General features: G+C 45.1%; 1 protein-coding gene across 2 annotated transcripts in view; it reads left to right on the forward strand.

Annotated features, from left to right (window-relative positions):
• The window catches only part of TMOD2 (tropomodulin 2), a 53,957-nt gene that overhangs the window by 28,352 nt on the left and 13,051 nt on the right, over positions 1 to 12,554 (forward strand). The window contains exons 6-7 of one of the 2 annotated variants that reach the window (XM_040968857.1): positions 5,212 to 5,342; positions 7,312 to 7,419. In XM_040968857.1, the coding sequence (XP_040824791.1) occupies positions 5,212 to 5,342; positions 7,312 to 7,419 (239 nt within the window). The remainder of the gene's footprint in view (positions 1 to 5,211; positions 5,343 to 7,311; positions 7,420 to 12,554) is intronic. The other variant, XM_040968858.1, reaches the window with a different exon arrangement.

Below are 12,554 nucleotides of genomic sequence, written 5' to 3' on the forward strand. Positions count from 1 at the left end.
CAGAAATTTACATTTTCTCTTTAATTCATTATATTTCATTGCATTTGACAGAGATGGAAGACACTTTCTAGCTCACTTATATATTTGTGAATTCTCAAAGAGTAGATCATTTGAGGCCTGGCACGATAGCCTTACTGGCTGAAGTTCTCACCTTGTACTCACTTTGGCAGCACATATACTAACGTCCTCACCTTGCATGCACTGGGATCCCATATGGGTGCCAGTTTGTGTCCCCAGTTGCCCCACTTCCCATCTAACTCCCTGCCTGTAGCCTAGGAAGGCAGCAGAAGATAACCTGAGGCGTTGGGACCATGCATCAGTGTAAGCAACCCAGAGGAGGCTCCTGATCCTGGCTTCAAATCAGCTCAGCTCTGGCCATTGCAACCACTTGGGGAGTGAATCAGTGGGTGGACGATTTTTCTCTGTTGAAATCTGACTTTCCAATGAAAAATAAATAAATTTTTTAAAAAAAGAAAAAGAGTAGATAATTTAATCATTGAGCAATATTCCTTTAATTTTTTTTTTCCTTTTTAGTATTTTTTACATAGTTGACAGCACATGCCTATGTAGGCTTCTGATTAGGGTGGGGAGGATCAAGATATGGAGGCATGCAATATGGAGCCTTTTTAAAAATATTTATTTATCTATTTTAGTTCTGTATCTGCAGAGGAGGAGAGGGAGAGGGCCGTTCCTTGCTGTCAACCACATCAGCATCTAGGGATAGGGACGATCCTTTGATGACACCCTAGAGACACCGATGTGGAGAAGAGTGTTCCAAAAGTGTTGATGTGGTGTTGATGGTTCTAATAAGTTGGTGGTTTCATTGCTCTAGGATTGAAAAAAATCTTTCCAAGGTCTGTTGGTTGACAAAGTCCACTTTAGTGCATCCACAGGCCCAGGAACATGTTGCAAAGCTTGGCCGGGAGAATTGTCCAACCTGTTCTGCTTTCCATCCTTTTATGAGGCACTTGACATCCTCTACTGGTCTAGATAAACTAGCACAGTGTCCCTCTTGAGCATCTGGGTATGCTGTCCACTGCACAAGTATCAGCAACTGAGGAGGCCCAGTTCTGACATATGTACTCCAAGGTCAGACCACACATTGTTTAATTTTTCCTGTGGCTGGAGTCCAGCAGTCTAATTGCAGGGTCCTCCAAGGAACGTTGCCTAGGGTGAACTCAGGTTTGTGTCAACTAGTGCAGGGTCAGGTTTGGTCTGTCACCTGCACCAGCAAACACACATACTGGTAGTTGCAGCTGCCTTGTCAACTCTCTCCCAGCCCCATTTCTCACATGAACCAATGGGAGCTGTGGCCCAGTCCAGCGAACCTGCCACAGATCTGGTCCTTATACATAACAGCAAGTGCTGTGGCCTAGTTAGGATGACCCCAGATAACTCCCACCAGGCCTGTGCCCAGCCCCAGTTTTTGTACATGCCAGCCTCTGCTTCAGCCTAGCCAGGCCCAGTCCACATCCTATCCAGCTCTCATGCACACCCATGGATGCTGTGGCTTAGCTCAGTGTGACCCAACTCCAGACCCGGCTTTCACATGTGCTGACAGGTGCTACCACCTTGTCCAGCCTGGTCCACTCTCACTCCTGGTTCTCATGCTCACCAGTGACAGATAGAGCCTAGCAGGGGAGTGCCAAGTTCCCCTGATAGACATGCTCCCAGCCCCAAATCTTGTCCTTGCCAAGGCATACTTGCAGTACAGCCTGACATGACTCATACCAAGTCCTGGCACTTACCAACTGGTGAAGCAGCCTATCCCAGCTGACCTACACCCATTCTGGCTCTTGTGTACACCAGAGGGTGCAGCAACCTAGCCCAGCCTGACCGACCCCCAGTCTCAGCTCTCATACTTACCCATGGAAGCAGTGGCTCAGCAGGGACTTACTCCTAGCCCTGAGTCTTTCACATGCTATCAAGTGCTGTGGCCTAGTCTGAAATGACCCGCTCCAGTCTCAGCTTTCAGCAGCAGCTGCTATAGTTTGGCTCAGTCCAGCTTGGCCCCAGCCTAGGCCAATCTGGTCAACTCTTACCCACAGCCCTTATGTGAACTGGCAGGTGGTACAGTCTAGCCAGGCCTAGCCTGCATTCCATCCTGGCTTTCACTTGTGCTGGTGTGTGCTGTGGACTAACCCTGCTTGGCTCACACCCAGCCTTGGATCAAATATATGCCAGTGGATGCTACAACCCAGCCTGGTCTGGCTTGCTCCAAGCACCAGCTCTCCTGCTCACCAAAAGGAGTTGTAGCCAAGCAGGGCAATTTCCCAAGTTCCCCTACCAGGCCTGCTCTCAGCAATGGATCTCATGTGTGCTGGAAGGTGCTGCTGCCCAGACTTATGTGGCCAGTCCCATGTCCTGGCAGTGTGCTGAGGTCTAGCATGGCTGGAGTGCACCCATTCCTGCTCTCCCCATTGGGTGCTACAGCCTAACCTAACCTGGCCTACCCATAGTCCTGGCACTTACATGAACTGGTGGGTGCTGTAGCCTGTCTCACACTCATTCTGGCTCTCACAAGCACAAAGGATACTGGAGCCTAGCTCAGTTTGGCCCCTCTCCAGACCCAGCCTACACTTATGCCGATGGGTGCTGAGCCTTGCCCAGCCTAGTCCACCCACACCTGCAGCTTTACTCACCAGTAGGAGCTGCATCCCAGCAGGAGAATCCCCAGAGTTCCCCCACCAAGCCTGTTTCCAGCCCTGAGTCTTGCTCATGCTGGGGTCTTTTAATTTTTTTCTAGTCTTCTATGTTCAGATAAAACATGCTCATCTTTTTAGCTTCAACATAAGAGGTAACATATTGACAACTTGCTTTCAGCTTGTCATCTGGTACATAAATTTCTCAGCTTTGACACATATTGTTCCCTTTCTGTCCAATTGTGATTTAATATCAGTACCTATAAACTTACTTCATTCTTTAGATAAATGAATAGCTATCTGTTACATAATGATGCTATAATTCACTGAATCATTTTTACGTTCATACACATTTTGCTGTTAGATGTCGTAATGTGTTCGAATAAATGTAACATATCAAGAAGCATCCCCATATACCTAGCTTTATATATTTATGCTATTTTCCTGCAGGTTAGACTTGTTTTTTTTTTCTTTGAAAAGATTTATTTCTTATTTATTTGAAAAGTGGAGCCACAGAGAGAGAGAGAGAGGGGGAGAGACAGAGAAAGGGAGATCTTCCATCTGCTGGTTCATTCCCCAAATGGTCTCAACAACTGGTACTGTACCAGGCCGAGGCCAGGAACCTGGAGCTTCCTCCAGGTCTCCCACATGGGTGCAAGCTCCTGAGCAATTGGGCCATCCTCTGCTGCCTTTCCACATGCATTAGCAGGAGCTACGTAAAAACTAGAGTAGCCAGGACTCAAACTAGTGCCAGTATGTAAACATTGTAGGTGGAGGCTTAGCCAACTATGCGCAGTGCCTGTAGCTTAATAGCTTAAACTTTTTTTTTTAAGAGAACATTTTTGTCTTTATTGGAAAGGCAGATATTCAGAGAGGAGTAGAGACAGAGAGGAAGATCTTCCATCCCATGGTTCACTCCCCAAGTGACCACATCGGCCGGAGCTGAGCCAATCCAAAGCCAGGAGCCAGGAGCTCCTCTGGGTCTCCCATGCAGGTGCACGGAATCAAGGTTTTGGCTCATCCTCGACTGCTTTCCCAGGCCACAAGCAGGGAGCTGGATAGGAAGCAGGGATGGTGGTACTAGAACCGGCGCCCATATGGGATCCCGGCACATGCAAGGTGAAGACCTTAACCACTACGCTATCGCACCAGGCCCAGCTTAAACTTCTAAATGTAGACTTCCTAGGTTATAGAGGATGCACATGTTAGATGTTGATAGAGAAGGGGAAGCATTAACCTAGTGGTTAAAATGTCAGTTGAGATGCCCATGTCCCATTTAGAGTCGCTAGATTTGATCTCCAGCTTCCTGCTAATGCAGACCCTAGCAAGGCAGGAAATGATGGCTCAATTACTTGGTTCCCTGCCATCTGCATCGGTGACCCAGTTTGGGTTCCCCGCTCCCAGATTCAGCCAAGCCTAGTCCTGGTTGTTGCACATATTTGGGACAATGGACGGGCAAATATGAGCTTGCTATCTTTCTCTTTCAATGAAAAATTGTTATGGCAAATAATACTAAATTCCTGTCCCAAAATGTTTTTCCATCAGTTTATAATCTCACCAGTTATTTATGAGAATGCTTTATCTTCCATATTGCTGCCGATTCTGAATGTTATTGCATGTTTTTTGCTAATAAAAGATCTCATTCTTCATTTTGGCATTTAATTTTTTAAAAAAGATTTATTTTTATTTATTTATCTTTTTATTTATTTTTATTTCAAAGGCAGAATTACAAAGAGCATGAGAGACAGAGAGAAAGATCTTTCATCCACTGGTTCATTCCCCAAATGACCACTATAGCTAGAACTAGGCCAATCTGAAGCCAGGAGCCAGGAGCCTTCTTTAGGTTTTCCACATGATTGCAGAGTCCCTAGGCCTTGGGCCATCTTCTGCTGCTTTTCTACACCATAAGCTGGGAGCTGGATTGGAAATGAAGCAGCCGGGACATGAACTGGTGCCCATATGGGATCCTGGTACCACAGATGGAGGCTTACCAACTCTGCCATTGCACTGGCTCCTAATTACCTTTATATTTTTTGGTTAGGCAATGGATTCTTCTGGCCATATGTTCATCCCATTTGGTTTGCCTTACTGTTTTGTAGCAGTTCTGTATGCATTGGGATATTAATTCTTTAAATATATTCCCAAAATGTTGTTAATTTCTTTTGAGAGCTCTTCCATTCATTTTTCTCTGTGTCTCTTCTCAAGCCTTCTGGAAGATAGGGTCATAGGGACATTAAGGTGTGGGAAATAGACTCATTGTGACATCTCCTTGGCAGCCCAAATCCTAAGGTCTGGGAGTTATAAACTGGGAAAGGTCTCAGTGGAGCTTCGGTAGCCGTCCATGCAGCTTCAGGGGCTGGGATTGGCTCCAGCGCTTTTGGCTGCATGCTGTGTCAGCTGCTTGGAGTTCTCCTTGAGACTGAAAACTGTCAGCCTTCTGTTCCATGACTCAAGCCTGTGCTTTCTTAATGGAGAATAAGCCTCCTGTCGGTCAGCAGGGGCAAGTCATCTCTGATTTTGATAGGATGGTCCTTGTGTTTTCTTTTTAAAACTAAAACTTGTGTTTCAGATGTGGTCAAAGGTGAGAAGGTGAAGCCCATATTTGAGGAGCCGCCCAACCCCACAAATGTGGAAGCCAGTCTGCAGCAGATGAAAGCCAACGATCCCAGCCTGCAAGAAGTCAACCTCAACAACATCAAGGTATCTCCCTGTTCCCGGGGTTTCTATCACTCAGTCTGTTTACAGGCAAGAAATTCTGATGAAAAGATTTTGTTTTTATTGGAAAGGCAGATTTACAGATAGAAGGAGAGATACCAACAGAAAGATTATCCATTTGTGGTTTACTTCCCAAATGGCCACGATAGCAGAGCAGAGCTGAGCCGAAACCAGGAGCCAGGAACCAGGAGCCTTTTTTTTTTTTTTAATTGCAAAGTCAGATTTATACAAAGAGAGGAGGAGAGACAGAGAGAAATATCTTCTGTACGATGACTCATTCCCCAAGTGGCTGGTGCTGTGCTGATCCAGAGCCAGGAGCTTCTTCAGGGTCTCCCATGCAGATGCAGGGTCCCAAGGCTTTGGGCCATCCTTGACTGCTTTCCCAGGTCACAATCAGGAAGCTGAATAGGAAGCGGGGTTGCTGGGATTAGAACCAGTGCTCACACAGAATCCCAGTATGTTCAATGCAAGGACTTTAGCCACTAGGCCATGGCCCCGGGCCCAGGAACCATGAGTTTCTTCTGGGTCTCCCACATGGATGCAGGGGCCCAAGGACCTGGGCTATCCTTTGCTACATTCTCACATTGTAAGTAGGGAGGCTAAATCAGAAATGGAACTTCCAGACATGAAATGGCACTCATATGGGATGCTGGTGCTTACAGGTGTAGGATTAGCCTTTTGAGCCACCACACCAGCCCCACAGGTGGATATTTTTTTAAAAAGAATGGTTTCTAGAATTTCTACACTGAAAGTAATCAGTGCACTTAGATCAAATGTGGTGATACATCAGTTTCTGAATAACAAATTGCTGCAAAACTTAAGGGCTTCAAATAACAAACCCTGGTTATTTCACACACAGATTTGGGGTGTCAAGAATCTTAGAGTGACAGAGCAGGGTGTTGACTCAGTGGTCTCAGTCAAGGCTGCAGTGATGCAGGCCTCTTCCAGGATGACACACTCATCCACGCAGCTTTCAACAAGCATATGCACGCTCACACATACGGCCTCTCACCCCAGGGGTCTCTCCATCAGCCTGTGTGAGTGTGCCCACAGCATGACGGCTGGGCCTCCTCGAGAGCCAGTGCTCCGTGAGAGAGCAAACAGGAAGCCACAGTGCCTTTTTATGGGGCCTTTGAAGTCACAGGTTGTCACCTCCATTTTATTTGCTGATGGGTGGTATGTGAGTAGGGGGAGGGGAGTAAGCACATCACATAAAATCTGTCTTATCCATCTTATTGTACCAGTTGCTAAGCACTGGAGAATAATGACTGACTTTCACTCAGTATTCTCTTTGTGCCACGTCCTGTGCTAGATATTTTAAATTTATTGTGTACTATAATCCTCGGGGAAACTTAAAGGGATGAACTTGCTGAGGTCACAGAGTGGTCTGCAATCAGGCCTCGTGTCTACCTCTGTCAGTGTTCTCAAACAATTAGCTCAAGAAGGCAGAGTATAAGGATGGGTGAGGTTCATCCTTTCTGCTCCAAGAAACATATTGGAGGAAAAAACCTTATGCAAATGATTACAGCATGGGATCATAAACCCCAAAATGTTATGGAATTTCAGAAAGGAGAGCCAGTGAGCCACCATGGTACCTGACCTGGGTTCTGAAGGATGAGTAGAAATTACTCCAAGAAAAAAGACAAAAGTAATTTCCAGGGAGAGCATATCTAAGGCATGGATGAGGGAGAAACCGTAGTAAAGAAAGAATGAAAAGAAAAAGAGGGAAGGCTAGGTGTGCATAGTTTGTTAGTTATGGAAGACAGATGGTGCCCAAAATGCCATTGTGTCAGATTCCCTGCCTGGGCACTAAGGGGTGCTGTTGGCTTAGGAAAACTTCATTCCCGGGGCATGGGTAAAGAGCCATGTAATGAGCTGTCCAGCTGTGGGTCATTAACTCTGTGCCGATGGGCTGTAGAGGGTTCATCTATTCATGCTGTATTTTCTGTTGTAGAACATTCCCATTCCAACTCTAAAGGACTTTGCGAAGGCATTGGAGACCAACACGCACGTGACGAAGTTCAGCCTGGCGGCAACTCGCAGCAATGACCCTGTGGCCCTTGTGAGTACAACTCCTGGAAACACAACCATCAAGTTCACTAGAGAGTCTTTCGTTGTTTAACATTTATTTATTTAAAAGACAGATTTACAAGAGAAGGAGAGATAGAGAGATCTTCTATCTGCTGGTTCACTACCCAAATGGCCATAGCAGCTAGAACTGAGCTGATCAGAAGCCAGGAGGCAGGAGCTTTCAGGTCTCCCACATGGGTGCAGGATCCTAAGGATTTGGGCTGTCCTCCACTGTTTTCCCAGGCCACAAGCAGAGACTGGATGGGAAGTAGGACAACTGGGACATGAACCAGTGCCCATATGGGATCCTGGCACTTGGAGTTGAAGGATCAGCTAATTGAGCCATTGTGCCAGGCACAAGACATTATAATTTCTTTGACTAGCAAACAGCCTTTAGCCATGGTCAATATGTGTTTTATACAGTTAATAAGCAACATTACAATCCATAATGAGTGAAGGAAATGTCAGAGTTATCAGCTGCTTTGAATTAACTAGAATTTGTCAGCACTGCCCTTTTTCAGAAAGAGAAATAAGGTATGCCATTTAGCTACATAAATAGTCAGGGTTTGTTCTGTGCTTAGTACAAACTCACTGAAATTTCTTTGTCTTTGCTAAAATTCCATTGCAAACATTGGCTACTATGACCTCTCAAATGCAACAGGAAGTTAGCGCATCATGTTAAAGCGTTATTTCATTTTAGTTTTTGAAATGAGCTAATGTGTTTCAAAAACACTTGAAACAACTGGGTCTTATTTTTTTTTCAAGATTTCTTTTTATTTGAAAGGCATATTTTACAAAGAGAGGAGAGACAAATGGCCACAGTGGTCAGAGCTGAGTTGATCTGAAGCCAGAAACCTCTTGTGAGTCTTCCATGTGGGTACAGAATCCCAAGGATGTGGGCCATCCTTTGCCACTTCCCCAGGCTATAAGCAGAGAAGCTGGATTGAAAGTAGAGCAGCCAGGACACAAGCCAGCACCTCGATATGAGATGCCAGCACCACTGGGTGGAAGATTAGCTTGCCGTGCTACTGTGTCAACTCCTAAATCTGTATTTTTGAAGATTTATTTTATGTATTTGGAAGAGAGAGTTACAGAAAGAGAAGGAGAGAGAGTAGGAATCCTCTGTCTGCTGATTTACTCCCCAGAAGGCTGTAATGGTCAGGGCTGGAACAGCCCAAAGCCAGGAACCAGGAGCTTCTGGTTATCTGGGTGCAGGACTTCAAGCACATGCATCATCTTTAACTGCCTTCCCAGACACATTAGCAGGGAGCTGGATCAGGTGTGGAGCAGCTGGGACTTGAACCAGCACCCATATGGGATGCTGGTATTGCAGGTGCTGCTCTACTTACTGTGACACAAAACCAGCCCAGAAACAGATTACTCTTGAAATAATTTTATGTTTGACACTATTTACTAGAACATTAATAATAATCAGCCAATTTCTTCTATGTGTTTTAAATTATTTGTTCATTTATTATTTGAAAAACAATCAGAAGAAACAGACAGCCCTGGCACAAGCACATACACACACATGCACACATACTCAGAATTTCCTATCCATTGGTTCACTCCTCAGATGCATACAACAGTTGAGGCTGAGCCAGGCCAGAGCCAGGAGCCAAACACTTAATCCTGGTCTCCGACATGGACCCAGCTGCTGGAGCCATCACCTGCTGCCTCCCAGCGTGTGCATTTATAGGAAGCTGTTACTGGGAGGGAAGCAGAGACGTGAACGCAGGCACTTGGATATGGGATCACAACCCCAGTACCAGTCCCACTTCTATTTATTTCAGATTTTCCAGCCAAGCAAGAAAGCCCCTTGACCCAAGTAAATATCACCATCATCATTATTCCTCCTCCTATTAGCTAATTTCCTGAGCAGTTGGAAACGCCAGCACTGATCTCACCTGTTCAGACTGTGAGGTCCATAAACTTATGAGCTCCAGCTTTTACAGATGAGTGAACTGTGGTGCAGGAAAGTGCAGTAGCTTCTCTTAGGAAGCACAGCTAGTGGCTGAGCCAGGGTTCACTGAGCCAGATCTTTCTAGTTCCACATCCACATCTAGTTATAGGCCTCGCTGTCATCACTTCATCATTTGCTAAAACACATGATTTATCAGAAGCTGGGCCTCCTGTGGTTTTACAACATCTAGTGTTCAGTCTTGCATGAGGCTAGAAAAGCAAAAATTTCTTGATCTGATGGCTTGATTTAAAGTCACATGTTTTTTTGGAAGATCTAACACAGCACATCAAACAGACTGCATGAAAGTAATGACTGCCTGTCACAAGGCAGGCACAGAATGGATGGTTTGAAAAGTACTTGTTAAGTGAATGAATAATCCTGGCTCCCAGCCTCTCAGGTAGTGGAAAACTATGTTTCTGTGGTGACAACAGCAAACTTGAAATATGCATGCATGTAAAAAAAAAGTCAATGTTTTTATCAGCAATTAGGATGTACCTAAATGTATAGGTTGAAAACGGTTTGCATTTGAAACCTAACATTAAAATAGAAACACCACAGAATCTGCATCATTGGTAATGTGAACCGAGCTATAGACTCTTAGGTGTGTGTGATTCCATGCTAGCTCTGTCCTGGAGTAGATGTGCTTGCAACACAGCAAACATTCACAGTAGACTTGCATGTAAATCTGTTCTTTGCCATGAAGCTGCAGGAGTAGAGATAACGCACAGGCCACTGTCAACACTGCTGGTTAATAATCGAACTCCCATCCTAAATCAAGCACTCACAGAGAACTGTCTAAGTGGACTGAATCATAATAATAATAAGCATAATAATAATAATCTCTTTGGTGGTGTTTTTAGCACACAATGACTGTGTGTCAAGAACTGTCATGTGGCAAGCGCAAAGTCTAGCTGGGTATTTTAGTAACTTTTTTTCAGGCAATTTTGTTAGTTACTTCCTTTTGAAAAAAAATAATTTATTTGGAATCATCACAGTACCATCTAAAATAAACGTACCATAGAATGAATCTAAATTCATATAAATGAACATGTGTTATGTATGTGTATGCATAGCTATATGGATTGAGTTTACAAAATATGATTTTACCACTGTTTTCTGAAAATCAGCACTCCTAGCGGACATTTTTCAAAAACATTTTCTTCATTCCAGCAGTAATTGCTGTCACACCACACTCCTCACACTCCTTCCTGCCCTCCCACTTCCCTCCTGAGCGCCTACTCACCATCCCCCTCCATCTCACCAGAGTAAGCAGAGAGAGGAGGGGCTGAACCAAGGGAACCAACCATGTGAGAAAATGTTTCTTTTCAGCTATTGCTCTCTGCCTGTCAGAAAGTCTTCATTTGTGATGGAAAGGAGCTTGCAGAGGATGCCATTTTCCTGCCTTAAGCCATATCCTGCTTTCATTTTTTTTTTTAAAGATTTATTTGTTTTTATTGGAAAATCAGTTATATAGAGAAAAGAGGAGAAACAGAGAGGAAGATCTTCCGTCCAATGGTTCACTCACCAAGTGTCCGCAGTGACTGGAGCTGAGCCAATCTGAAGTCAGGAGCCAGGGGCTTCTTCAGGATCTCCCACACAGTGTCCCAAGGCTTTGGACCATCCTTGACTGCCTTTCCAGGCCACAAGCAGGGAGCTGGATGGGAAGTGGGGCTGCCGGGATTAGAACCGGCGCCCATATGGGATCCCAGCATGTTCAAGGCGAGGACTTTAGCTACTAGGCCATGGCGCTGGGCCCCATATCCTGCTTTCTTATTATAAAGTACTGTTCATAGGCAGTGCTAGAATCAGCACAGCCCTGTGAGTGACATGCACAGAGACACATCCCAGTGTAAGGCACTTTGTCCTGGGGGCTCAGAGAGTGATTCTAGTTGAGTGCAGTTCATTTGCAGGAACACTGTGCATTAGACATCTGAAATTACAGCAGTTTCCAAGACTTGAGACTCAAAGAACTAGGTCTGTGTCCTGGCTTTGCCGGATACCTGTCCTGTGACAGCTGCAGGAACTTGTTTGGGTTTTCGTTTCCTCACCAGGAATGCTGGTAGGATCAAGAAACTGTATAGTCACCCATTATATGATTGCAAAGAATGGTTTTCACCCTGAAGAATCTTAGGAGAACCTCAGGGCGCACAGGTGCAGCTGTTGCCTGTGATGCCGGCAGCCCGTATGAATGCTGGTTCCTCCTCTAACTTTTCCACCTCAGATCCAGCTCCCTGCTGACGCACCTGGGCAAGCAGAGGAAGTGCTTGGGCCCCTGTCACCCGTGTGGGAGATGAGGCTGGAATCTCAGGCTCCTGGCCCAGCCATTTGGAGAGGGAACCAGCAGATGGAGGGTCTAGACGGTATCCTCAGGCACAGTCCTCACGTAGCTGCCCTGGCTTCCCCTCGATGGCTTCCCTCCTAGCTGTGCTATTGACAGGAAAGGCCCTCTCTGTGGATCCAAAGTTAGTTGATGATCCCACAGGCCATAGAGCTACTCAGTCCTTTTCACTGTTGCATCAGCACTTAAACAAAGAGCCTCCAGAGACTTTTCCTCTTACGGTTCGATGTCAGATTCAATAAGACAGTTTGGCACTGCTGTGAATGTAGACAAGCCATGTGTATGAGACAGGACATCAACCCCAATTCCCAGATGAGACTCAGAGAGGTTGAGTAACTTAAATGAGGTTGCACAGCGTGCAGCCAAACCAAGTCACATGTAGCTGAGCCCCATTTGCCCTGCTCCAAGCACTTTCATATAATCACATCTGTGTTGGGAGTTAATGTTCAATGTTATTGCTCCTGCTGAATAACAATAAAGAGAAAAGCCCAAATATGTCATAGCTGCTGTTATTAACATCACAAAAATTTATGCCAACACTTCCCACAGAAATAAATGGTGAGCTGCAAATAGAAGTCATGAATATGATTTTCATTTTTCAAGTAGCCACCTTAAATTTTTTTTAAAAATCAGGTAAAATTAACCACAATCATATTTTTATTTAAATCAGTACAATAATTTGAAAATGTGATGTCTTTTGCTTTCTTTTTGTCATGGTGCATCTTTGAAATCAATGCTTTTCATTTATGCATGTCTCTGGACTAGTGTTTCTCAAGGGCGAGGTGGACACATTTTTCTTATGGCTCTGCTTGGGGAACACAGAAAA

This window comes from Ochotona curzoniae, unplaced genomic scaffold, assembly GCF_017591425.1.
Source record: "Ochotona curzoniae isolate NIBS_2020 unplaced genomic scaffold, NIBS_Ocur_1.0 scaffold_4701, whole genome shotgun sequence".
NCBI lineage: Eukaryota > Metazoa > Chordata > Mammalia > Lagomorpha > Ochotonidae > Ochotona > Ochotona curzoniae.